The 26707-nt window shown below is 44.5% G+C and overlaps 1 protein-coding gene across 1 annotated transcript in view; it reads right to left on the bottom strand.

Annotated features, from left to right (window-relative positions):
* Nucleotides 1-3964: 3964 nt before the first annotated feature.
* The window catches only part of LOC124552672 (chondroadherin-like protein), a 186806-nt gene continuing 164063 nt past the window's right edge, over nt 3965-26707 (bottom strand). The window contains exons 15-18 of the mRNA XM_047126996.1: nt 17041-17245; nt 5990-6241; nt 4274-4663; nt 3965-4204 (exon numbers count right to left, since the gene is read on the bottom strand). Of these exons, the coding sequence (XP_046982952.1) occupies nt 3965-4204; nt 4274-4663; nt 5990-6241; nt 17041-17245 (1087 nt within the window). The remainder of the gene's footprint in view (nt 4205-4273; nt 4664-5989; nt 6242-17040; nt 17246-26707) is intronic.

Below are 26707 nucleotides of genomic sequence, written 5' to 3'. Positions count from 1 at the left end.
AACATTTATGTTTCAAATGGATATTGTACGTAAACATGTGTCAATGTAAGAACATGACAGAGTAGCAAAAACAGGCAATCATGTTTGACCATGCCCATGGCCATGTAGGATGTGTGAAGTTAAGTTGCTGGATCTGTTGGTTTGCAGTGGACCATTCAATTTGCCTACATCAGTGGTATAATGAATGTGGCCATGAAACACAATGTCAGAAATGTGGTTGGAAAAATATCCTGACCCAGAGTGACTGGAGACATGTTCCACGGCTTGTGAATCAAAATTGCTTCCAAACCTGATAGGAATGGCAGCAGGTAATGAATGAAAATCCATCCCCATCTGTTACTGAGAGAACATTGTGACAGGAACTGCGTGTGACAAGCATTTGGAGTCAGTAATCCCACAAAAACTGCATGTCTTATTTCACTGAACATATACAAAACACACAGAAACAATGTAGTTAGTTGGGACAAGCAACTGTGTGCGCAGACAACTGTGTGTGTATGTTTGTAAGGATACACATTAGTGTGGTTTTGTTAGTTAGCTCTGAAGTAGGTGGTAGACCAAAATCTCAGTAACATTTTCAATCTTTCAGATGTCTGTGGACTGAACACACCTTCTGTCTTCACTCCACATTCAACACATTACACAGTACATATCTAGAACATATCTGTACAACAGCATTGTTTCTAAGTTACAGTTTTATACACGACCAGATTGCCGAGGAGGTATGGCGATCTTCCTGTTTTGCAACATTAAAGAAAACATGAAAGAGCATAGATCAGTTCCGTGACAGCATGAGAATTAGTTAATTTCCAGAAAACAACAACCATTTTTATTACATTTTGGCTGGTTAAAATTCTGTACCTCTTCACGAGGAATGCTAATTTGGCACAGTCTGGAGAAACTTTTGTGGATATTGTAAAAGAGAAGGATTAGGGGGTTTATGTCCCATCAGCCACATTATAGATCATTAGAGACAAATCACAAGCTTGCTGTGGGGACGGATGGGAAAATAAATAAGCTGTATCCCTTTCAGAGGAATCATCAGGGTGTTTGTCCTAAGTGACTTAAAGAAATCATAGTAAACACAGATAAGGCTGGACAGGGATTTGCAACATCACTCTTTTTTTAAGGTGTATCCTAACTGCCCACATCTCACAGAAAGTGTGCCTACAACGGGTTCTGGTACTGAAATATAGTTTACAAATGTTCAGCATTTACTTTTGCAGACTCCACTTTTCCAGGTCGATCTAACGGTTTCAGCTGTATTTTCTTCATCATACATTGGCTAATTTTCTATGTAGGTGGACCATTGTGTATTGGATGGATGACATATTTGAGCAATCTGCCAGCTTGGGAGGTTCTTGTGTGTAGTGTCAGCTGCAGCCAGGACAACTTTTGCAATATTTCAAGAGGATAATTACTCGTCATCTTCAGATGTGACTGTGGGGAGGTGTAGTAGCAGAGCAGCATACGTGCTAGCTCGCTGGCTAGGAAAGCGAAGGAACTGAGAGGTTGGTCGAGAATGGTGGGCATCACATCAGTGTGAGAGAATTGGCTTCCAGAGAGCCTAGCCGAAGAAAGGTGTGACTGCACAGAGCCTCGCATACGTAACGGGGCGAGTCACCAGCAGCTGGCCAAGGTGGCCCGGCTCCGAGATCCAGTTTTCGGATCCGTTTCTCTGATTGTAGTGTGACGACATCGGTTCCAACAACTTGCTGAACTGAGTTCCTACGTCTGTCAATTGAGTCATTTGGGAAACTTATTTTGAATGGTTCTCTGGTAATGGAGTCCCAATAGGTCACAGCAGACCACATAATCTTATAACACCACACCAGGCTAGATCAGCCAGAAACTTACGCTGTTGCCACCACCACCTAGGTACGGGACCTGGCATGAACTGCAGGTGGCTCTGGAAGTCTACATCCACTGTGACAGTTTGAAAGCCCCTCCTACACAATTCTAGTGAGGACTGCCACCACAGCTCACCAAAGTCTCATCACGAGAGGATAAGCAATTGCTCCATTGAGGTAATTTACAGTTTTCACAAGAGCATCTGACACTACATCTGAGAAACTTTCAAGCAATTGTTATGTAAGGAAAGTGTCATACAGGACATTATATTGAGCCATTACAGTTTGGGCAGGCAACTGTTAAGGTCCTATTTCTTCACCTGATATCTCGGCCATATATCTTTTGACCACCTTCCAACTGATCTGAGACACTGAAGCTATTCAACCTGCAGAATGCACCACTGTGCACGCGGCAGGAACACGAGTGTTAGAGATGTCATTTGGCGGCAAAGAGCTATGCGTAAACTGAATCTGCGGTCAGTCGGTTGACGTGTGCTGAGATATTGACCTGTCTGTAGTTGCAGCACTGTAGTGACATCTTTGAGAGTTTATTAAAGAGAGTTCTGGATTCCATGCTGATTACAGGCTGAAACCACAATGTCTGTTAATTAAGTTCTTCACTAAATTTGTAATGTATCCTTCACCACTGAGCCTGCATCCTTCACCACTGAGTCACAAAAAGATGAAGAGCCTGCTATAAATGTGTAACATCATGCTACACAGAGTGAATGGTGTAGATGCAGTGCTCTGCCACAACTGATTTATTGGGCTGTAAGTGAGAAGCACACTTTCGGTGTTCAGTGCACCTTTCACGGACCATAGGCATTATCTCCCCAACGTACGAATGGCGACACTCACACGGGATCTCATAAATCCCAGCCATGCAGAGCATCAGGTTACCTTCGGTGGACCTCGAAATGACAGCTGTGTTTGGCGAGAGATTCAAAATCACTAACTTTGCGCTTGCTGGTGATCAAACAGTTTGAAGATAAATTGCCATATATGGCAGGAAAGCCACTGATTTTAATCTCTCTGTATCACCTCCCTCATTCCTTTAGGGGGGTAGGACGTCAAACGTGCCGACTTGCAGCAGGATAGACACCAGAGGACATTTTAATTTCCACTGTATATACTTTTACAAATAAATTCATAAAACTTTGTCAGCATGACCAGGAAGGGTTCAGAATTCACACTCATATCAGTGGAAGTTCGAAAACATAATTAAGTACTTTTTTAACATGTCAAATTTCATCTTTTTTTTCACTTACTAATGGCAGCATTTGTTGCTATAGGTACACTTTTCTTCATAAGTAAGAGATGCTTCGATGAATTTTGCACACCATACAAACCATACTTAAAGGTGTATGAAAGTCTAGAATTTTCCAAATCTATTAAAAACTGTGGTAAAAATTGAGGTAGTTAACTATAAAATTTGTGTTTTTTCTAAACATGAAGTTAAAATTTAACAGCTCATTCGTTTTTTTATAAATTAAATAAATTCTAGAGTTTTATACACCTGTAAGTATGGTATGTATGCTGTGCAAAATACATCGAAGAAACTCTCTAACTTATGAAGAAAAGTGTACCTATAGCAACAAATGCAGCCATTAGTAAGTGAAAAAATGATGAAATTTCACATGTAAAAAAAAATTACTTCATTATGTTTTCGAACTTTCACTGCAATGAGTGAATCCTGAATCCTTCCTGGTGATGCTGACAAAGTTTTATGAATTTATTTGCAAAAGTATACTCACTGGAAATTAAAATATCGTGTGATTCCTCTCCTGCGCCAAGTTGGCCTGTTTTACGTCCTACCCCTCATAAGCTGATCTTTCGTTTTTATCTCTGATGCCTTACGAAATCTGTTGTGGATAGTACCCAGATCATTCTGCAGACAGCTCTCATCTATGGGTTTAAAAAGGGTAGATCAGGTACTGTAGCTTCTGTCTGTCAGCTCAGTCGGAAGATGGCCAACAGACATACAGTGTAAATATCAGATCAAGAAATAGGGATTTAACAGCCATTCTTTCCTCGGTGCCAGTGACTCTTGTAGATGCACAGCACATTATGTTGTCCTCTGGTGCAGGTGCACGCTAGGTGTGTAGCCTCCCCGTTCACCGGTAGTCCTTGTCCTCGGCAGGGTAGGCCAGGTAGTACGGGCTGGGCCCCAGCCCCGACCCAGGTCCTGGACCCTGCAGGTACGGCGGCACCTGCTGCGCCGGTGCCGATGCGACCCGCAGGTGACCGTGCTTGCCGGGCAGCGTGTAGTACACGGGAGGCGGTGCCAGCGGCATCGGCGGTTTCACGCAAGTGCACGTAGAACCGGGGGCCGAGCCGGGGCCGCCCCCGCGGTACTGGGACGACGCGGGCCGGCCGCCGGCGCCGTTCCCGCCCCCGCCGCCACCCCCGCCGCCGCCGCCGACTCCGCGCCCGCGGATGACGCAGACCCCGGCCACCAGGATGGCGATGAAGGCGACGACGCCCACCACGATGCCGATGATGAGCGTGTCGTCGTTGGGCCGCGGCTGCACCGGTGACGCCGCCGCCAGCCCGGGCGCCGTACCGGGCACGGCCGGTTTGCCACCGTCCTCTTCGCTGCCCCCGCCGCCCTGGCTGGCGGCGCTGCCGGGCCGAGAGGTGGGCTTGGCCGTCCATATGATGTCCGGCTCGTCCGCCGGTGGCGGCACCGTGGAGACGGAAGCGGCGGGCGCCTCTGTCGTGGCGGTGCTGGAGGCGGCGTCGCACGTCAGCTCCGAGTCGTCCACGTCCGACAGCAGGCGGCCGGACAGAGAGGCGGGGCTCGCGCAGGTGACCTGTGGCCGAACAGAGCACAGGTGGTTTCCTCAGTTGTAAGGCGATTGACTGTGTAAGCGATCATAACATTGTAGACAATGTGTCTGACACTACAATACTGAAGTAGCTTATGTATCAGGTAGTACAATACCTACTGCTTTGTGTTGGGTACTACAATTTAAGGTGCATGTTCTAATGTTTGTAAATAAAACTTGTAAATGAAGAAATAGGCATCAGAATACTGTCTCTGACATTTATATAATTTTATTATGTTCTGTTTATTTTATCACAGATTGATAACGAAAAGGAAGGTTTTTAATATGGCCATGTTGGTGACATACAGGGTGTTACAAAAAGGCACCACCAAACTTTCAGGGAACATTCCTCACACACAAATAAAGAAAAGATGTTATGTGGACATGTGTCCGGAAATGCTTAATTTCCATGTTAGAGCTCATTTTAGCTTCATCAGTATGTACTGTACTTCCTCGATTCATCACCAGTACTTCGGTACTTGTGTTGACATGCGACTCATTGCTCTACAGTACTAGCATCAGGCTCCTGCACATTTCAGTCGAAGTGTTCGTACGCTTCTCAACAACAGATTCGGTGACTGATGGATTGGTGGAGGCAGACCAATTCCGTGGCCTCCACGCTCTCCCGAACTCAACCCTCTTGACTTTCATTTACGGGGGCATTTGAAAGCTCTCATCTACACATCCCCGGTACCAAATGTAGAGACTCTTCGTGCTCGTATTGTGGACGGCTGTGATACAATACACCATTCTCCAGGGCTGCATCAGCGCATCAGGGATTCCATGCGACGGAGGGTGGATGCACGTATCCTCGCTAACGGAGGACATTTTGAACATTTCCTGTAACAAAGTGTTTGAAGTCACGCTGGTACGTTCTGTTGCTGTGTGTTTCCATTCCATAATGAATGTGATTTGAAGAGAAGTAATAAAATGAGATCTAACATGGAAAGTAAGCGTTTCCAGACACATGTCCACATAACATCTTTTCTTTTTTTGTGTGTGAGGAATGTTTCCTGAAAGTTTGGCCATACCTTTTTGTAACACCCTGTATATTTATCGTAAGATAGTATCTTGAGAAGTAGTTTGGTTCTGGTTAATATGTGATTTACTTTTACAGTGACCACAGAGTGTGAAAACTGAAAAGCCAGCCATACTACTAAAGAATACAAATTGATACATCATTTGAAGAAACATTTAGTTTCAAAAGTTAGATACTTAGCTACAGTTATTACATTTTGATAATTTCTATTTCACGGGAAGGCCTAGAGGATGGATAAACACGATGCACTGTAGAATATGTAATGCACACACCTGCATGTCACGCCCGGTGGACCCGGTCAGCCACCTCCTGAGGGGCCGTGCGTGGCAGTCACAACGCACCGGATTCGAAGCCAGGCCCCTCAGGGAGACGCCAGCCCGCCGTTCGTCCAGTGCCGACAGCACGGGGGCGCCGAGTGATGTCACGCGGCTGCCCGTCACGTCTAGCAGCACACGGCTGGAGCGCGGCAGCGCGAAGAAGAGTGCGGGCGGCAGTGACGATACAGACGTGTTGCGCAGCCACACCTGTGACAGGGAAAAAGTAAACTGTGCTATATAATAGGGAAGTTCTTACTGATTCACCAAATACATATTAAATATCAACTCAGGGCATTTTAACCTTGATGTTTCAACCTCTGTATGTAATAACGTGTGTGTGTGTGTGTGTGTGGTGTGTGTGTGTGTGTGTGTGTGTGTGTGTGTGTGTGTGCACGCAACCGTGCATGCTATATGGATTAAGTGCCTATGGTGTATTCGTCTTATGTTATTCTACGCATTGACTCATTCCGTGTCCCCGAAGGTCCTCTTCAGTGTGACTTACAGAACATTATGAAAGAATGGGAAGAGGTGTGTTACTATCATTGTGCACAAGATTCACAAGGTTGACAAAGGTCACGAAATACCTCCTAATATCCTGTCGGACCTCGTTTTACCCAGCATAGTGCAGTGCCCCAACAGGGCACAGACTCAACAACTCTCTTGAAGTTTCCTTCAGAAATACTGAATGATGCTGCCTCCATGCTTGCCAAAGTACTACTGGTGCAGGATTTTGGGCACGCACTGCCCTCTTTCCACAAATGTTTGATGGGATTCAATTCGGTGGTCTGGGTGGCCAAAGCATTCACTTGAACTGTCCAGAATGTTCTTCAAACAAACTGTGAGGAGTTGTAGCCCAGTGACATGGTGCACTGTCATTCTTAAAAGTCCCTTCGTTTCAAAATTGTTAAGGCTTTCATGGTCACTTGTTGACAACCTGACTGTCGGCTTCTGTCTCGGGTTCCTTGGCTGATGTTTGTTTCACAATTTTTCTGAGGTTTTGCCAGCATGAGTGGCTGGCATTGTCAGAGCTTCACCCTTCATTGCTGGTGGTGAACTGAAGTTGAGCTCAGAAATGTACCTAGTGCACCAATGTCCAAGGGTCATTTCTGGTGCAGTTCTCCTGTTGCTTCTTGCAATGGCCGTTCGCTGCAGCACGGGAATTCAGGATCCGTTCACTTTTTTGTCGAAGTTCTCCTGTTTTGTATTTCTGTAACATGTCTGAACAAGCGGATGTGATAGCTCTTCTTTGCAGCCAGAACTTCTGTGTCAGCGAATTTTACTATGTGGTGGGCCTCACACTGCGCGTGCTCTGACATGACCAATTTCTCCTCGTGCCCTAAGCTGCAGTGCCACTTATGCTCTGTGGTCCTTGTGTTGATTAATCATCCAGTCATTCCTACATAAACCTTTCCTCATGTGCAAGGTATGCGGTGGATTCCCAAGATTGCAAGCGAGTCCCTTTCCTCTTTTGTCAATCTTAGACAGTCTTTGATCTTCTTTGGTGGTTTATAAATACTCTTTACCCATGTTTGCACAATATATGGCTGATTCTGTTTGTCACTATGGGAATGTATGGCAGAAAGACTGTACCCGACATTCTTTCTCTGATGTGTCACAAAGGTAACGTAAGCTACATAACAGAACATAAGTGGCATTGCAGACTGGGGCAGGCAGAGAAATTGGTCTTGGCAGAGCATGCGCCATTTGAGGCTGACCGTATAGTAAAACTTGCTGACACAGAAGATCTGGCTGCAGAGAAAACCTATCACACCCACTTGTTCGAGGAAGCTATAGAAATACACAAACATGAGAATAGCTTCAACACGAAAGAAGAAAGCCTCAAGGTGAGTGGATCCTGGATTTCCTACAATGAACAACTGTTGCAGGTAGCAAGAGGAGAACTGCACCGGAAATGACCCACGGAGATCGGTGCGCCTGGTACATATAATCTGCAACTGTGAGCTCGACTCCAGTCCACCACCGGCAATATAGGGCTCAGCTTTGACAACACCATCCACTCATTCTGGCACAACGTCAGAAAAATCGTGAAACTAACATTAGCTGAAGAACTCGACACAGAAGCCAAAAGGCAGTTTGTTTGACAACAATGAGTTCATGAACTGCTGCAAATGGTCCCCAAGTAGCTGAACATAACCATTTACAGTCAATGATCAGTTCAGTTTTTAACACCTATATCAATTAGGAGTAGGTTTATACTATGTAACTGTGAATCTGTGATTATGAAGTGTTTGTTCTTTCTTACTTTAGGTCATTGATTTGTGACAGGAAAAACTAAATAATGTTTAAAATAATGAAATTTTGTAATATATATATATATATATATATATATATATATATATATATATATATATCTAAAAACAAAGATGATGTGACTTACCAAATGAAAGTGCTGGCAGGTCGACAGACACACAAACAAACACAAACATACACACAAAATTCAAGCTTTCGCAACAAACTGTTGCCTCATCAGGAAAGAGGGAAGGAGAGGGAAAGACGAAAGGAAGTGGGTTTTAAGGGAGAGGGTAAGGAGTCATTCCAATCCCGGGAGCGGAAAGACTTACCTTAGGGGGAAAAAAGGACGGGTATACACTCGCACACACACACGCACACACACACACACATATCCATCCACACATATTTCCTACGTGGAATGTTTCCCTCTCTCTCTCTCTCTCTCTCTCTCTCTCTCTCTCTCTCTCTCTCTATATATATATATATATATATATATATATATATATATATATAATGAATATAATAGAGGGAAACATTCCACGTGGGAAAAATATGTCTAAAAAGAAAGATGATGAAACTTACCAAACAAAAGCGCTGGCAGGTCGATAGACACACAAACAAACACAAACATACACACAAAATTCTAGCTTTCGCAACCAATGGTTGCCTCGTCAGGAAAGAGGGAAGGAGAAGGAAAGACAAAAGGATATGGGTTTTAAGGGAGAGGGTAAGGAGTCATTCCAATCCCGGGAGCGGAAAGACTTACCTTAGGGGGAAAAAAGGACAGGTATACACTCGCACACACACACATATCCATCCACACATACACAGACACAAGCAGACATTTGTAAAAGCTAGAATTTTGTGTGTATGTTTGTGTTTGTTTGTGTGTCTATCGACCTGCCAGCGCTTTTGTTTGGTAAGTTTCATCATCTTTCTTTTTAGACATATATATATATATATATATATATATATATATATATATATATATATATATATATATATATATATATAAAAAATTTGCCTCGGATGGGGATTTGGCTGTTGCATGGTACTCTCGGCAATACGGAATGGTGCTAACACATTAAAAATCTGTCACCAAGAAGAAATTGTAAAGAACATTCAAACATCAAGAGCTGTGAGTACAGTTAGTGGACACATCGCTTGCCACCACTACGTCGCCACTGCTCCGCCAACTTCATGCATACAGATATGTATCAGAGCAGCATGGACCAGTTAATTTGTGTGAGTGATTAATAATAATCCAAGTGCTATAAACCTGTGTTTAGAACCGTATCTTTTATCCTAATCATGACCCTATGCAGGATCCCCTCCTAAGTGTTCAGAAAACTGAGTATCCTGTTTCAAATAAACTAGTAATTTATTTCTGTGTATTAAATGTGCATAAATTCAGTGTCAGATTGTGTAAATGTTGCTTTCTAAATTACCTGCTTCACAAGTGATGAAAAAGGCATGTACGTTAAACTTATTTGAAACATAATTTAGCCCGGATTGCTATCATGAATGATTTTTTGAGGTCAGTCAAGTTGGGTAATTTGCTTTGAAGTGGGGCTAAGAATTAAATTTAGTAGAATTGAATTTTGCTACTGAAATAATCACAGGGTTTGATTAGTGAGACAGTATCAGTTTATGGGTCCCTGCTATAATTTTCTCATATTAGAAGGATAATTGGAATATAATAGTTACTAAAGAAATCTGATACATTTCTATAAATGGGAGTATAAACAGTGTAACTGAGGTGTTATTTAATTTTTATTTGTGGTATTTATATGTCAGTTAAGTCAGAAGCCCCTCCATGTCCAACTTTTGTTCGATGCTTCCTGCAGTAACATCTCAATGCTTAGTCACGTAATGATCGTGATTGTAACTGTTATTATTATGCGCTGGGTACAATTTTCCTTTCTATGATTACTGGTTTGTGCATTAATGATAACTACTGCTACCCACAACTTAGATCGCCCTGTATTTGTGTGTATCCAGGGTGCTATTCAAAGGGAGTCTTAATGAAAGTTACTACAACAAGTAATATTCAATTTTCTTGAACATAATATTTCAAATTAATGTGCCTAATTGGGCTGGCAACTATTCGATTTTTCATTCGTATATGAACTTTACTACTTTCATTATCCCCAAAGTAAAAGCCTGTTTAGTTTTCCTATTAATTTCAATATATTCAGAATTACTGTCTGATACCTTAATCCATTAGACTCACACACGATTGGAACTCAAAATCCTCCCAGAGGGTAACTTTGGTTTGTATCATGACAGGCGAGTGTTATAAGTTGGAGCAGAGGAGCCAGTCCACTCCGTATAAACATAGCCCACTCCATTATGCAGCCACCACCAACTCGCACAGTGCCTCGATGACAACTCGGTTCCCCGGCTTCGTGGGGTCTGCGCCCCACTCGAGCCCTACCGTCAGCTCGTGACAACTGAAGTTGGGACTCACCTGACCGGACCGCAGCTTTCCAGTTGTCTAGGATCCAACCGATATGCTCACGAGGCCAGGGGAGGTGCTGTTAGTAAAGGCACTCACATCAGTCTTCTGTTGCCACAGCCCATTAATGCCAAGTTTTGCCACAGTGCCCTAACATAGACATCTCCGTCATACATCCCACATCGACTTCTGCAGTTACTTCATGCAGTGTTGCTTGTCTGTTAGCACTGACAACTACACACAAATGTAATCACTCAAGTTAAGGCTGCTGCGATGCCCACGGTGAGAGGCAATTCCTAGAATTTGGTATTTTCGGAACATTCTCGAGATCGCGGATCACGATTTCTGACATAGAAAGCGCTATATGTCTACCTCCGACTGCTACTCTGCGTTCAAAATCTGTTAATTCCTGTTATGTGGCCACAATCACATCAGAAACCCTTTCACGTGAATCACCCGAGTACAGGTGGCACTCAGCCACTGCATTGCCCTCTTATACCTTACGTACACGACACTATCGCCCTCTGTGTACGTGCGTGTGGTTGGCACATCACTTTTGTCACCTCAGTGGATAATAACGACAACTACATCACCGGTGCTGGTACACGATACAGGAGGGCACCGATTTACCACAATGTGGATCACCTCGATCGTCTCCCGTTAATGAATACATTGTGATAAATGAAACTGGAATAAGACTGAGACTTAACCAGATTCCCCCCTTCTTACTGTCCTAACTGTGCAGTGTGCTACAAGAGCGTGCCTCCGTACCTCACTCAGATTTTGGTTGCCTGTTGCTTCCAGCTACGGTTTCCGAACACTGCTACCGGAGGTTGTCCCACAGGGTGCGTGGGAGCAGGACAGCACCACACGGGGAACAGAGACTGTGGAGGGCCGTGGCTTACCTCACTCTGCCACAGACACGCAGGCTCGATGCTTGGCCTGGCACAAATTTCCATTAGTCAGAATATACCCATTATATTTTACGCTCGGCATTCCGTGTCGGCGAATCTAATTCAGTCGATCTCCTGTTAAGCGAGTTAGAAACACTGTAATAGCTAGAAAATAACAGTTGTACACCTATCGTAGCACTGAAAGACCTGAGTCGAAACCGGGCCCTGGGAGTAGACAACATTCCATTAGAACTACTGACGGCCTTGGGAGAGCCATTCCTGACAAAACTCTACCATCTGGTGAGCAAGATGTATGAGACAGGCAAAATATCCTCAGACTTCAAGAAGAATGTAATAATTTCAATCCCAAAGAAAGCAGGTGTTGACAGATGTGAAAATTACCGAACTATCAGTTTAATAATTCACAGCTGCAAAATACTAACACGAATTCTTTACAGATGAATCGAAAAACCGGCAGAAGATGACCTCAGGGAAGATCAGTTTGGATTCCGTAGAAATATTGGAACGCGTGAAGCAATACTCACCGTATGACTTATCTTAGAAGAAAGATTAAGGAAAGGCAAACCTACGTTTCTAGCATTTGTAGACTTAGAGAAAGCTTTTGACAATGTTGACTGGAATACTCTCTGTCAAATTCTAAAGGTGGCAGGGGTAAAATACAGGGATTGAAAGGCTATTTACAATTTGTACAGAAATCAGATGGCAGTTATAAGAGTCGAGGGGCATGAAAGGGAAGCAATGGTTGGGAAGGGAGTGAGACAGGATTGTAGCCTATCCCCAATGCTATTCAAACTGTATAAAGAGCAAGCAATAAAGGAAACAAAAGAAAAGTTTGGAGTAGGCATTAAAATCCATGGAGAAGGAATAAAAACTTTGAGGTTCGCCGATGACATTGTAATTCTGTCAGAGACAGCAAAGGACTTGGAGGAGCAGTTGAACGGAATGGACAGTGTCTTGAAAGGAGGGTATAAGATGAACATCAACAAAAGCAAAACGAGGATAATGGAATTTAGTCAAATTAAGTTGGGTGATGCTGAGGGAATTAGGTTAGGAAATGAGATGCTTAAAATAGTAAAGGAGTTTTACTATTTGGGGAGCAAAATAACTGATGGTGGTCCGAAGTAGAGAGGATATAAAATGTAGACTGGCAATGGCAAGGAAAGCATTTCTGAAGAAGAGAAATTTGTTAACATCGAGTATAGATTTAAGTGTCAGGAAGTCATTTCTGAAAGTATTTGTATAGAGTGTAGCCATGTATGGAAGTGAAACGTCGATGATAAATAGTTTGGACAAGAAGAGAATAGAAGCTTTCGAAATGTGGTGCTACAGAAGAATGCTGAAGATTAGATGGGTATATCACATAACTAATGAGGAGGTACTGAATACGATTGGGGAGAAGAGAAGTTTGTGGCACAACTCGATGAGAAGAAGGGATCGGTTGGTAGGACATGTTCTGAGGCATCAAGGGATCACCAATTTAGTATTAGAGGGCAGCGTGGAGGGTAAAAATAGTAGAGGGAGACCAAGAGATGAATAGACTAAGCAAGTTCAGAAGGATGGAGGTTGCAGTAAGTACAGGGAGATGAAGAACTTGCACAGGATAGAGTAGAATGGAGAGCTGCATCAAACCAGTCTCAGGACTGAAGACCACAACAACGACAACAACAGACCTGTCGTGGTTACCAGAGCTAGAAACTTTCAAACGAGCCTACGAGATGAACGACAGTAATGAAGCTTCTTCTGTTGGACTCCTCAGCAATATAATGAGGTTATTATTAGAAAGGAGAGGAAAACAACTCCAGTCTGGACACAGACGGGCCAATCGATCCCACCCGAGTGCCGTATCATGACATTATTGAGAGATGCAGTATAGAGGGGTGTGCAGTCAGCACACAGCTCTCCCAGCTGTTGTCTGGTTAGCAGAGCTCAAGCCACCACTCGAGTAACAGGAGCATTCGATATGTAATGCAACACGTTTTTTTTTCTCTGCCATTTAGGTTGAAAAAATGCAGAATTTGCTGTGGGACATTGTGGAATATTCCTGCTTCAGCCCCTATAATTTTGTGAATTTCCGATACGTGGTAGCCTTCAAAATGGCATCTGTAACAGAGGAGCACTGCACACTTAGACCTGGCATCGAGTTTCTATCGGTGGAAAAACAGAGCATTGCAGATATTTACAGAATGTCGACAGAGACCTGGCAGTGAACGAAAGTGCGACAAGTTGTCGAGCGAGGCATCTGTGTCGTCGTTGCAAACTTTTCCGATCTCCCGTGTGCCAGCTGGTCGTACACAATTGTGACTCGAGCGGTGTTCGAACGTGCGGTCACTCTCATTCGAGACAGTCGATAAGAACCTCGTTGCTCAACTGTGTGTCTCTGTGGTTACTGCTGACACACTCTTCCACCAGTCGTGTTACCCGAGAGTGTGTGCTCGCCGGGTTCCCTGCTGCTTAACGGAAGACCGTAAAGAACAAGGAAGGGCAACCTGTGTTGTACAGCTTCCACATTACAAGGCTGACAGTAATTCTTTTTTGTCGAATATTGTCACAGGTGCCGAGATGTGGGATCATCACTTCGAACCAGAAACAAAATGGCAATCCGTGAGTGGCCCCACACCACTTCTCCTCCAGAGAAAAAGTATAAAGCCACACCCTTAACTGATAAAGTCACGGCAACGGTCTTGTGGGACACGGAAGATGTTATTCTGCTTCACGTCCTCACACACGCTGCAACGACCAACTGTGGAGTGCACCGTGCTCCCCTCAGGAAACTGAAGAAATGACTTCAGCGCGCTCGTCGCCACGAAAATGCAGAGGAACTTCTCCATCTCTGTGACGATGCCAGGCCTCACACAGGTCCGTGCACCCGAGATGAGATCACAAAACTCCATCGAATTCTTCTTCTTCATCCACCCTACAGCCCGGATCTCACACCTTCCGACTTCAATCCGTTTGGACCGACGAAGTTGGACTCCACGGGAAGTAGTACACGGATGACGGGGGAAATTACTGACACACAAACGTCGGCTCCGACGTCAACCAGTAGAGTGGTACCGGGTCGGTATACGGGCTCTCCCAGTAAAGCGGCATAAGCTGTCGCATCGAACAGAGATTGCCGGCCGATGTGGCCGTGCGGTTCTAGGCACTTCAGTCCGGAACTGCACTACTGCTACGGTTGCAGGTTCGAACCCTGCCTCGGGCACGGCTGTGTGTGATGTCCTCCCACTGAGGAAGAATCGCTGACAGTATTGGGAATTGAACCCAGGCCCCCTGCATGGCAGTCAACTCAGCTGATCACTCAGCTACAGATGCGGACTCGTTATTAGAACTACGCTACAGTTCGGTCCCAGTTCACGAGTTACGACTTGCGACCGTCACCATTTTAATAGGTACAAAATAATATAGTCCTATAACTCTTTCCAGAGCATGAAACTTCCAAACAATCCCACAAAGGGAGCAATAGTATTGAATTGTCTTCTGTTGGGCTCCTCAGTAACATAAAAAGGACATTATTAAGGCAGCCGTACAATTCTGCCACAGTCCACAGGTGATACGACTTGGAACTGTGACGTACTACAGGACCGAACATTATTTGTCATCTGTCATTACCTCTTCAGGAACACTGCAACAGCAATATGGCAACAGCCACCGTCACATCACAGCCAGTGGAAAAGACTCGCAAATATGAATAATGAAAAGAGCGAGACATATAAAATGATACATGTGGTGTGAAGAGTTACACATCTGGCCTGTACAGATACAATACAGTGTTCAAATGATCTACCACATTTGTTTTTAACTAATAGGGAGAGGTCCCCAGGGGTGGGACTAACATTTTCAGACTGCCTTTTACAGTTGTGTAGGTCAGGTTCCCAGGAATCACACCTTGGTGTGCCCTCATTTGCAAGTAAGTGACAAAAAAGTATTTCAGAAGTTCGCTTGATCCACTAGGGCCTTAAGAATAGCATTAAGTTTCAGAATGGCATTGTAGCATAGTGGTTAAATTATTTGGGTAGTATGCTGAACGTTCAGGTTTCATTGGGTACTACTTATTTTTTATATCTTTATCTACATGACTGTGATCATTACTTTCATTCAGTTAATTGTTTAAGCACTATTTCTTTCATTTATAATCATTTGCCACATCATTCTAATCATCTTATTTACTTTTAGGGTTCTGTACTTCAATCGGTAAAAACAGAACCCTAATAGGATCACTTCATTCTCTGTGTATCTGTCGGCCCGACTTTTCAGAACCCTTTTTCTCAGGTATGGATAGACATTTCAAGCTGAAATTTATGTCACACATTAAGCTCTAAGGTCCCTTGGTAATGTAAAACAGTGAAGCTTCTAAGTCAGGGAAATCGAAAGATACAGCCAGTTATGTCACATATATTGATACTTAGGAATTAACTTATCAAAAGCCTATATTCTTGAAAGTCTTGGGATCCCTCGGACTAATATCCTGACAGTATCAGTGCTGACAACAGGCTAAAATCATTGAGATTCTTGATTCTTGGAATGAATGAACTGTCTATGCAGGTAATTAAGTCTGTACAGAACCTTCAGTGTGTCAGTCCTACTCACATCTGGCCAATTCTTCATTTTTGTTTCTTGTACAGTTTTTCCATTTGCAATCTTTTCCCATGTTTTTTAAGTTATTTTTGTGTTTATTAAGATTTAATTTCTTTCTTTTCATCACTTTATATTTTCATCTGTGTTATTACAGTTGTTACATGTGTTACTCATTGTGCTTGAATTTCATTTAATTAAAAAAAAATTCGTTTAAATCTTCATCTGTATTATTTTGTCAGTGTTATGACAATAATTTATGTTTTAAATCCTTGTGTGGTGATTACCAACCAAAAAAATTATATCTTATAATGATAAGGAAATATTTGGCATCATTGAACTGCCAATACAAATAAATTATTTCATCTTCTATTTTTTAATCTGGTTATCAGTGTTTTTAAATGTGTAAAAATCATGACAGATAAATAATCGCAAGAAAAGGATTTTTGAAGAAGAGAAATTTGTTAATGTTGAATATAGATTTAAGTGTTAGGAAGCCTTTTCTAAAGGTATTGGTCTGGAGTGTAGCCATATGTGGAAGTGAAACATGGATGATCAACAGTTTAGACAAGAAGAGAGTAGAAGCTGTCAAAATATGGTGCTACAGAAGACTCCTGAAGATTAGATGGGTAGATCACATAACTAATGAGAAGATACTGAATAGAATTGCAGAGAAAAGAAACTTGCGCACTTCACTTCATATCTACAATGCACGTCGTCTACGGATCTAATAAACGTAAGCAAATAAATGAAAGATTAATTCGGCAGCCACTACGCTGTCTTACAGTAGGAAGGGTGGAGTGCGGTACCTCGAGGCCGGACGCACGGAGCCCGGCCAGTGCGCCCCCGGACACCTGTCGCAGGGCGCGGCCGTGCAGCCCGAGGTGGCGCAGCCGGGGGTGCAGCGTGGCCGCCAGCTGGTCGCTGCCGAGGGAGGCCTCCGTCGTCTCCAGGTCCAGGCTCTCCAGAGGGGGCAGGCCACGCAGCACGGCGCGCACGTCCAGGAAGCCCAGCCTGGAGAATGCTCAGATTTATTAATAGACGAGTATGGGATTCGGGCACGGTGTACTGGTCCGAAAGAGTTTTGACAAAGACTGTACAAAACAAAACAAAAAGGGTTGGAAACTGATCTTTCATCTGGAGCATTCTAAATCAAAAGTTAAAATTTATGGTATATGGATTTATAACTATTGACAACATTCCATTAGTATCACACATGCCCATTGGTGAAAAAAAATTGTGTACAGTACTTCTTGTAGGCTCTCTTACACTGTTTAATCTATAGGAATAACTTCCCACTAAATTCTAATTTGCTCAAAGCATTTACATTATTCTGGAGGCACATAAAAAGGTTATCCCTGGTTCTCTTCAGAACATACCTACTGCATGCTGAAAGTTATCTTAAAAATGTTTGAGGATGCTCCTATCGAACCTTTGAATTGGCCCGTCCAGAAAACCTACCTATTTCTTTGAACCACAATACAATGGTACTTGTCATGGCTACAAGAACACCCTCTCACACTAACATTGCCAAATCCGTAGTAACAAGGCCGTAAGAAAATGATGATGGAGACGACACTTAAGGCCTAAACTGCTATTGTAAATATCAGCATTCATTTTGGCATTAGCTGAAACTGTTGGTTTAGCACCAAAGAAAATTTTTTTCTGACGATCGCACCACTTTCACCATATTGTAGCGTCACCACACCACACTCAAATACACATCATTTGGGATACAGACAACGCAGTCTACGCATGTTCAGCTGAAAGCACATCACATCACATTCTGTGCTCACCAGTGTTCCTGTATAACTTGGCCAGCCGGTTAATAAAATACATACAAAATCCATAAAGAAGTAGGAGATACACACTTCAAGTAAAGTGAGTGATACATCGTAATTTTTACTATGTTAATGTACATTTACCATTATGTTTCTTCCTGTTGTACATATTAATCATTATTTAATATCACATGAAGTAATGTAATTACCTGCAGAAGACAGAGACCATTATCAGAAAACTTCAGGTATACATGTGTCTCTTCAGGCAGTTCAGATGTTTCATATCTTGGAAGGCACAAATTTGTTTTTAACGCAATTTTGGACAATATTATAGAATTATCACATAGAAATTTCCAAAAAAGTCTGTAAAATTTCATAGTTATATGTTCAAAATACAAACATTTCGAACATAAACAGCATTTAACTCTCAAGATGGCACACTGTTTTCCAGAACACGAGCAGGCATGCGGTGTACTTTGTACCCCCGTAAATAACAACTGTCTTTATGTTACCGAGGTAAACATGTATGTGCAAAATCACAGTTTAATCTTAGTTTAGTCAAACAATAATAAAATAAACTTTCATTATATGAGCTAAAGCATGGTTTAATTAAACAATAATACAATAAGCATCCACCCCCCAGGGGATCCACAACTCTTTTGTGGCTACGTGCGTAGCGAGCACGGGACACCGAGCTAATGTGGCCTTCCTTCCTTTCCGGGCTGCATATCTTCCCTTTCCGCATCCTTCCCCATCCCCCATCTTCGCCCCCCCCCCCCTCACCTCTGGCTCTTTCCTTCCCTTTCTCCCCCTCTGGGAGCATGGTTTGTGCCTACGTCCGGATACGGACGCTTGTAAATGTACCGTATTCTTCGCCTTTCTTGCTTGTATGTCTTCATCCTTCCTTTGTCCTTCTCTTTTCCTTACCTCTTCTCTTTACCCTTTTCTCCGCTGCGGCGTTTGAGACCTCTCTTTTTTCCTTTCCCTTTCTCTTTCTTCCCCCCTGTGCGTGTCTGAAGGCCGACCCACGCACTTCCATGCGTAGCCGGTGACGGGGTAACGCGTAATTCCCCGCCCCGGGTAGACAGGTAGGACACGTACGTACCCCCTGGTAACACGGCCAGGCCCAGGGAGGGGTGATTACCCGATCTGATACCTTCCAAAAGTGCCGATTGGTCCCTCCGTCCGTTTGTCAGGAGGTGTGACCTGAGGTGTGAACAATCACCTAAGGCGGGAGTGCCCTCAGAGAGGGCCCCCACAAGGGAGGAGCGCGCCATCGGAGACGCCTGTAATCATGGGGGATTCTTCCGCAATGGTTTCCTTACCTTCCACTATGTCTGCTCACAAACATCAGTTCACTGAGTCTCAGCCACAGTCAGTTCTTCCATCGTTGCCACAGCTCCTTGTTGTTTCTCGGTCTGACGAAGGTCACGACTTCTCCATGGTCAACCCTTTCATTATTAAGAAAGGTGTCGACGCAATTGCAGGTCCTGTAAAGTCTTGTTCCAGATCACGGAATGGCACCCTGTTGTTAGAAACAGTCAGTGCCCTCCAGGCACAAAAATTGCTGCGTACTTCTCTGCTCCACACCTTCCCTGTCCGGGTGGAACCGCACCGTACTTTAAATTCCTCACGCGGAGTCGTTCATACACGCTCCCTCGATGGAGTGTCTGACGAAGAAATTCAGCACTACCTGTCTGACCAGGGCGTAACGGCTGTTCATAGGGTTATGAAAAGGGTTGACACGAACATCATTCCAACCCGCACTGTCTTCTTGACATTTGACAAAGTTCAACTCCCATCGAAATCAAAGCAGGCTATGAGATAATTTCCGTTCGCCCTTACGTCCCAAACCCTACGCATTGCTATCGGTGTCAGCGGTTCAATCACACCAGCCAGTCCTGTTCCAATCCGGCCAAATGTGTTACGTGTGGCAAGGATGCCCATGAGGGTGCTTGTCCACCTCCATCCCCTCGCTGCATCAACTGTATGGGTGACCACGCTGCTTCCTCTCGAGATTGTCCCGTTTTTAAGGACGAAAAGCCCATCCAGGAAATTAGAGTAAAGGAAAAGGTGTCGACCTTTGCTGCTCGAAAATTATTCGCCAGTCGACAGCCCACCGTGCCTCAGAAAGGAAAATACAGCACTGTCCTTGCTTCTCCTCGGCCAACAAAGGAGGCGGCCACGCAGACTTGCGACCTCACATTTAGTACCACGGTCGTCTGATCGGCCAGCGCAAAGATCGCCCGTTCAACCTCACCACTTTCGCCTGCCCACTCTCTGGCTCACCCTTTGTCGAGTTCTGCTAAATCTCGAGCCCAAAAGTCAGACACCAAGACTTCGAAAAAAAAGCATACTCGTGAAGAGTTTTTACGTACGGCAACTTCCCAACCATCGGTTCCTCCTTCATCTAAACATCATACTTCCAAGAAGGCTACAAAGAAACCCAGTTCCTCTCCTTCTCTGCCAAGGCGTGTCCCATCTACAGCACCACCTGGCGGAAATCGCCCTCGGCCGTCTTCTATGTCGCCGAGGCGCACTGCTGACGGCCGATCAACCGGCCAATCGCTGGTGGCAGGAGCTGCTCCTGAACAACCTATGGATCAGGATCTTCTGCCTTCAGCTGAATGCCATTCCATGCTGTCGGTCGCAAGCTCAGAACAGTCGTTGAGTTGACAGCGACCTTGGTCACATTCCTCCATTTTCTGTTCACCCTATGTCCATTATCCACTGGAATATCCGCGGTATTCGAGCCAATCAGGATGAATTGTTGATCCTCTTACGATCCTACTCGCTGGTCATCATCTGTCTTCAGGAAACAAAGCTGCGTCCCCATGACCGCTTTGTTCTCCCTCATTTTCAGTCGGTCCGATATGATCTCCCCTCTGTTGAAGGCACTCCAGCGCATGGAGGACTCATGATTCTTCTCCATGAAACTCTCCATTATCACCCAATCCATTTAAACACTTCCTTCCAAGCTGTCGCCGTCCGTCTTTCCCTTTCCGGATACACTTCTCTCTTTGTACTGTATACATTCCATCGTCCACACCAATGGCACGAGCTGATCTCCTTCATCTACTTCGTCAGCTTCCACCCCCATATTTGCTGGTTGGGGACTTCAATGCCCACCACCCGCTTTGGGGATCTCCACATCCTTGTCCACGTGGCTCACTATTGCTAGACGTCTTCCACCAAGCAGATCTAGTTTGCCTCAACACTGGGGTCCCAACATTTTTGTCTGCCTCCACAACAAATTTATCTCATTTGGACCTTGCGGTCGGTAGTGTTCCGCTAGCTCGGCGCTTCGAATGGTTCACCCTTGATGATACACACTCGAGTGACCACTTTCCATGTGTCCTTAGACTGCAGCCTCAACTGCCCTACATGCGCCTGCGACGCTGGAAGTTTGCCCAAGCCGATTGGACACTTTTTTCGTCTCTAGCGACATTCGATGACCGTCACTTTCCCAGTGTCGACGATGAGGTCACACATATTACCGACGTTATTCTTACAGCTGCAGAACATTCAATACCACACACCTCCGAGTTGCCCCGGCGCCCCCCAGTTCCTTGGTGGAACGAGGCATGCCGTGACGCAATACGTGAGCGGCGACGTGCTCTCCGCGTTTTCCGCCACCATCCTACTTTGGCCAACTGTATCCGCTATAAGCAGTTCCGAGTGCGATGCCGTCGTGTCATCCGCGATAGCAAGAAGGCAAGCAGAAAATTCTTTATTAGCTCATTTAACACCTTCACTCCCTCCTCGGAAGTTTGGAGTCGGCCTCGACGGTTCTCAGGCGCGCCTAGTTTCTACCCGGTCTCTGGGCTCACTGTCGCGCATGACACATTAGTGGACACCGTCGCAATTTCTAACTCGTTGGGTCAGCACTTTGCTGAGATTTCGAGCTCCTCAAATTACCCGCCAGCGTTTCTCCTGAAGAAACGTGAAGCGGAAGTGCGACCTCTTGCTTTCTCCTCTCAAAATCGCGAAAGCTACAATACTGTTTTCTCCTTGCGGGAACTCCAACATGCCCTCTCTTCTTCTCGCTCCCCCGCCCCAGGACCAGATGGTATCCACGTCCAAATGTTGCTGCATTTATCAACTCATAGTCTGCGTTACCTCCTTCACCTTTATAATCGAATTTGGACCGACAGTACTTTTCCCAGACGATGGCGGGAAGCTATCGTCGTTCCTGTTCCAAAACCTGGAAAGGACAAACATTTCCCCTCTAGCTATCGCCCCATTTCTCTCACGAGTAGTGTCTGTAAGGTTTTGGAGCGTATGGTGAATTACCGTTTAGCGTGGTGGCTGGAATCCTGCAGTCTTTTAACACCTGCCCAATGCGGATTCTGAAAGCATCATTCTGCAGTTGACCATCTTGTTTCTCTCTCCACTTATATCATGAACAATTTTCTCCAGAAACGCCAAACAGTAGCAACATTTTTTGATCTGGAGAGAGCATACGATACCTGTTGGAGGACAGGCACCCTCCGCACACTGTTCTTTTGGGGCTTTCGAGGTCGGCTGCCCCTTTTTCTTCACAAATTTATGGCCGAGCGCACATTTAGGGTGCGGGTGAACACTACTCTCTCCCGTACTTTCTCCCAAGAAAACGGGGTACCCCAGGGCTCCATGCTGAGTGTTGTACTGTTTGCCATTGCCATCAATCCAATTATGGATTGTCTCCTTCCTGATGTCTCGGGCTCCCTCTTTGTGGACGATTTTGCGATCTACTACGGCTCTCAACGGACCAGCCTTCTTGAACGACGTCTTCAAAGATGTCTCGATCGCCTCCACTCTTGGAGCATCGAACCCGGCTTCCGTTTTTCTCCCAGTAAGACCGTTTGTGTTAATTTTTGGCGACGTAAGGAGTTTCTTCCGCCCTCCTTACATCTAGGTCCTGTCAACATTCCGTTTTCAAACGTCGCTAAATTCTTGGGTCTTATGTTTGACAGAAAACTGTGCTGGTCCTCCAACGTTTCCTATCTTTCGGCTCGCTGTCTGCGATCCCTTAACACCCTCCGTGTCCTGAATGGTACCTCCTGGGGAGCGGACCGAGTGGTCCTTCTCCGCCACTATCGCGCCTTAGTGCGCTCGAAATTGTACTATGGAAGCATAGTCTACTCCTCTGCTCGGCCGTCTATTCTTCGGCGTCTCGACTCTATCCACCACCGTGGATTACGTTTAGTGTCTGGAGCTTTTTACACCAGCCCTGTGGAAAGCCTTTATGCTGAGACTGCTGAACCTCCGCTGTCCAATCGGCGAGCAGTCCTTCTGAGTCGTTATGCTAGCCATCTGTCTTCCATGCCTGCTAATCCAGCCCATGACATTTTTTTCGACGCCTCCTTTGATGTAGGGTATGCAGGCCGCCCCTCCTCCCTACTACCACCGGGAGTCCGCTTCCGTCAACTGCTCCATTCTCTTTCCTTCCGCTTTCCTAAAACCTTCTTGACAACTTGGGGTACAGCACTGCCTTGGCTCCATCCCCGGATCTGCCTGCTCTGTGACCTTTGTCGATTTCCCAAGGATGGTACCCCTTCACTTGTTTATCGTCGGGCATTTGCTGCTCTATGTGCACAAATGACGGACGCCACATTTATTTACACCGACGGCTCGAAAACATCATTAGGTGTAGGGAGTGCCTAGATTGTTGGCGACACCCCAAATCACTTTCGGCTTCCCGACCAGTGTTCGGTTTATACTGCGGAGCTTTACGCTGTTCTCCAGGCTGTCCACTACATCCGCCGCCATCAGCGGATACAGTACGTTATCTGCTCAGATTCTCTCAGCTCTCTCCTCAGCCTCCAAGCTCTTTACCCTGTGCACCCTCTGGTCCACCGGATTCAGGACTGTCTGCGCTTGCTCCACCTGGGGGGCGTCTCGGTGGCGTTCCTCTGGCTCCCGGGACACGTTGGTATCTGCGGAAATGAGGCGGCCGATATTGCAGCCAAGGCTGCAGTCTCTCTTCCTCGGCCAGCTATTCAATCGATTCCCTTCACCGATCTACGGAGCATTCTATGTCGATATGTTGTTCATTTATGGCACACGCATTGGTCGACACTTACCCATAATAAATTGCGGGACGTGAAAGCTCTTCCTTGTGCTTGGACCTCTTCCTCCCGAACGCGTCGTCGGGAGGAGGTAATTTTAACTAGACTCCGGATAGGGCACTGTCTTTTTAGCCATCGACATCTTTTAAGCGGCGATCCTCCCCCAATCTGTCCCCACTGCTCTCAGCTGTGGACGGTAAGACACCTTTTAATTGAGTGCCCCTATTGTAATCCGTTACGCTCCCGTCTACAGCTTTCGCCTGATATATCGTCAATTTTAGCAGATGACACACGCTCAGCCGACTGCGTTCTCAAGTTTATTAGTGCCAGTGAAATGACGTCAGTCATTTGAAGCTTTTTTTGGGGACAACCAACCCCTTTCTGTAGTGGATTTTTAAGCCTTCCTTCTGCTTTTAGTTTCTCCAATTTTATGACTTTCGTTCCCATTGCTGCTGGTTTTCAATTTCGGCTTTTTACTGTTTCCTAAGTCACGGACCGGGCGCTAATGACCATAGAAGTCTTGCGCCCTAAAAAAAATAAATAAGCATCCAATATACCACACTGTTGCAATCTTCAGTTGTTACCCTGCAGTAATGATTCACTCAGAGCATGAGACAGTGCAGTTGCATCATATTCCAACCAACCACTTATTTGATTATCCCTTACACAACTGCCTCATTATGAGATTGTGCTGCTAGCTCGTAGTCTTGAGTCATTTTCTAACATGGATTGTAAATTTTTTCTCACCTAGCCCACTGTATATTTTTTATTGCTGTTACTCCCTTGGGCATATGACAACGCAACACATCATTGTGTTAGCTGAGGCAATAATGAAGGAATATGCATGGACTCACAATTAGAAAACAACAATGGGACTGCACAAGACAATATTATTTGCGGTTGCTGCACTTTATCCATACGGACACCCGTGCGAATGTTAAACTAAATTGAAAGGCATTTGTTTGTATCAACTAACAAATCTGTAGCATTGAAACATATGACTCAATACCACATGTACACTTATTGTCAAAAGTATGATCATATGGGATATCAAGTGAAATTTGTTACTGGATTCAGAACTTTTTGGTAGGGAAGATAGAGCATGTTACCTTGGATGGAGAATCATCATCAGATGTAGAAGTAACTTTGGGTGTGCCTCAGGAAAGTGTGCTGAGACTCTTTCTGTTCATTTTGTATGTTAATCAACTTTAGGACAATATTCCTAGTAACCGAAGATTTTTCAGATGATGCAGTTATCCATAATGAAGTACTGTCTGAAAGAAGCTGCATAAATATTCAGTCAGATCTCCATAAGATTTCAAAATGGTGTAAAGGTTGGTAACTTGCTTTAAATGTTGAAAAATGCAAAATTTTGCTCTTCAGAAAATGAAAAAAACATAGTACCCTACGTTACAGTGGAACGGCCAACTCGTATAAATACCTGGGTGTAACACTGTGTAGGGATATGAAATGGAATTATCACATTGGCTTAGTCATGAGTAAAGCAGGTGGTAGATTTCAATTTGATTGTGTAATCAATCTACAAAGGAGGTAACTTAGAAATCACTTGTTTGACTACGCCGACCAGACGTCCGGATTAATCTGGACATGTCCAAGGTCCAGGTGGATTTTTACAGTGTCCGGCTTTTTCTCAAAGCGTAATACAGATTAAATTTACAATTTGTCCTGTTCGATTGCTCTTTTCTTAAATACTTTAACTATTGGCACAGCCTTCGTGATAAACACACACGAAGGCGGTGTTAGTAGGTGGCACCAGGATCGTCAATGTTATCGTTTATCGACCTATAAGCGAATGCAAATATAAATTATTTAAAATTTTCGTTTTGTATCTTCGCTTTGTATTGGCTTGGATTCCCGTAGTGCACGTGTGATGGGGAGTACTGCAGAAGAGGATACCACCCGTCAGCTTTGGACAAGTCACATGAAAGTAGCCAATCCGGAGTGGCGTTTAGACAGCCGTCTTTGTTAAATCTTAAAACTACGCATAAATATAAAAACAATTGATGCCACACTGTCTCCACAATCAATGTTTTTAATTTAAAAATTAAAAAAAAATATATTGCTCTAGGAATCACCACCTGACCACCAGTAACAATTAACTACTAGTTTTACCGGTAATTCCCGGCAGTCGCGTGACTTGTCCAAAGCTGACGGGTGGTATCCTCATCTGCAGTTGACCCGTTTGATGTGTCCTCTTTTTTCTTCCTTTGTCCTCCTTTTTGAGGCTGCTTGTCCTCCATTTTAAACAACTGCATCTGGTCACCCTATGTGTGACACATTCTAGAACACTGTTCAAGTGTGTGGAACCCATACCAAATAGGACTAACAAGGGATATTGAACATATACAGAGAAGGTCAGCACAAATGGTCACAAGTTTATTTGACCAATGGGAGATTGTTACAGTGATGCTGAAGAAACTTAACTGGCAGGCTCAGAAGGTAGACATAAACTATCCCCTACTAACAACATTTCAAGAACTGCCTTTATATGACGACTCTTGGAATATACTGCAATCCCCTACTTATTGCTCGCATAGGGATTGTGAGGACAAGTTTAGATTAACTACAGGATGCACAGAGGCATTTAAATAATTCTTCCCACTCTCCATACTTGAAAGGGATAG

This window comes from Schistocerca americana, chromosome 10 (assembly GCF_021461395.2).
Source record: "Schistocerca americana isolate TAMUIC-IGC-003095 chromosome 10, iqSchAmer2.1, whole genome shotgun sequence".
Lineage (NCBI taxonomy): Eukaryota > Metazoa > Arthropoda > Insecta > Orthoptera > Acrididae > Schistocerca > Schistocerca americana.
Note: the sequence above shows the minus strand (reverse complement) of the source record. Positions and strands in the feature narration are given on the sequence as shown.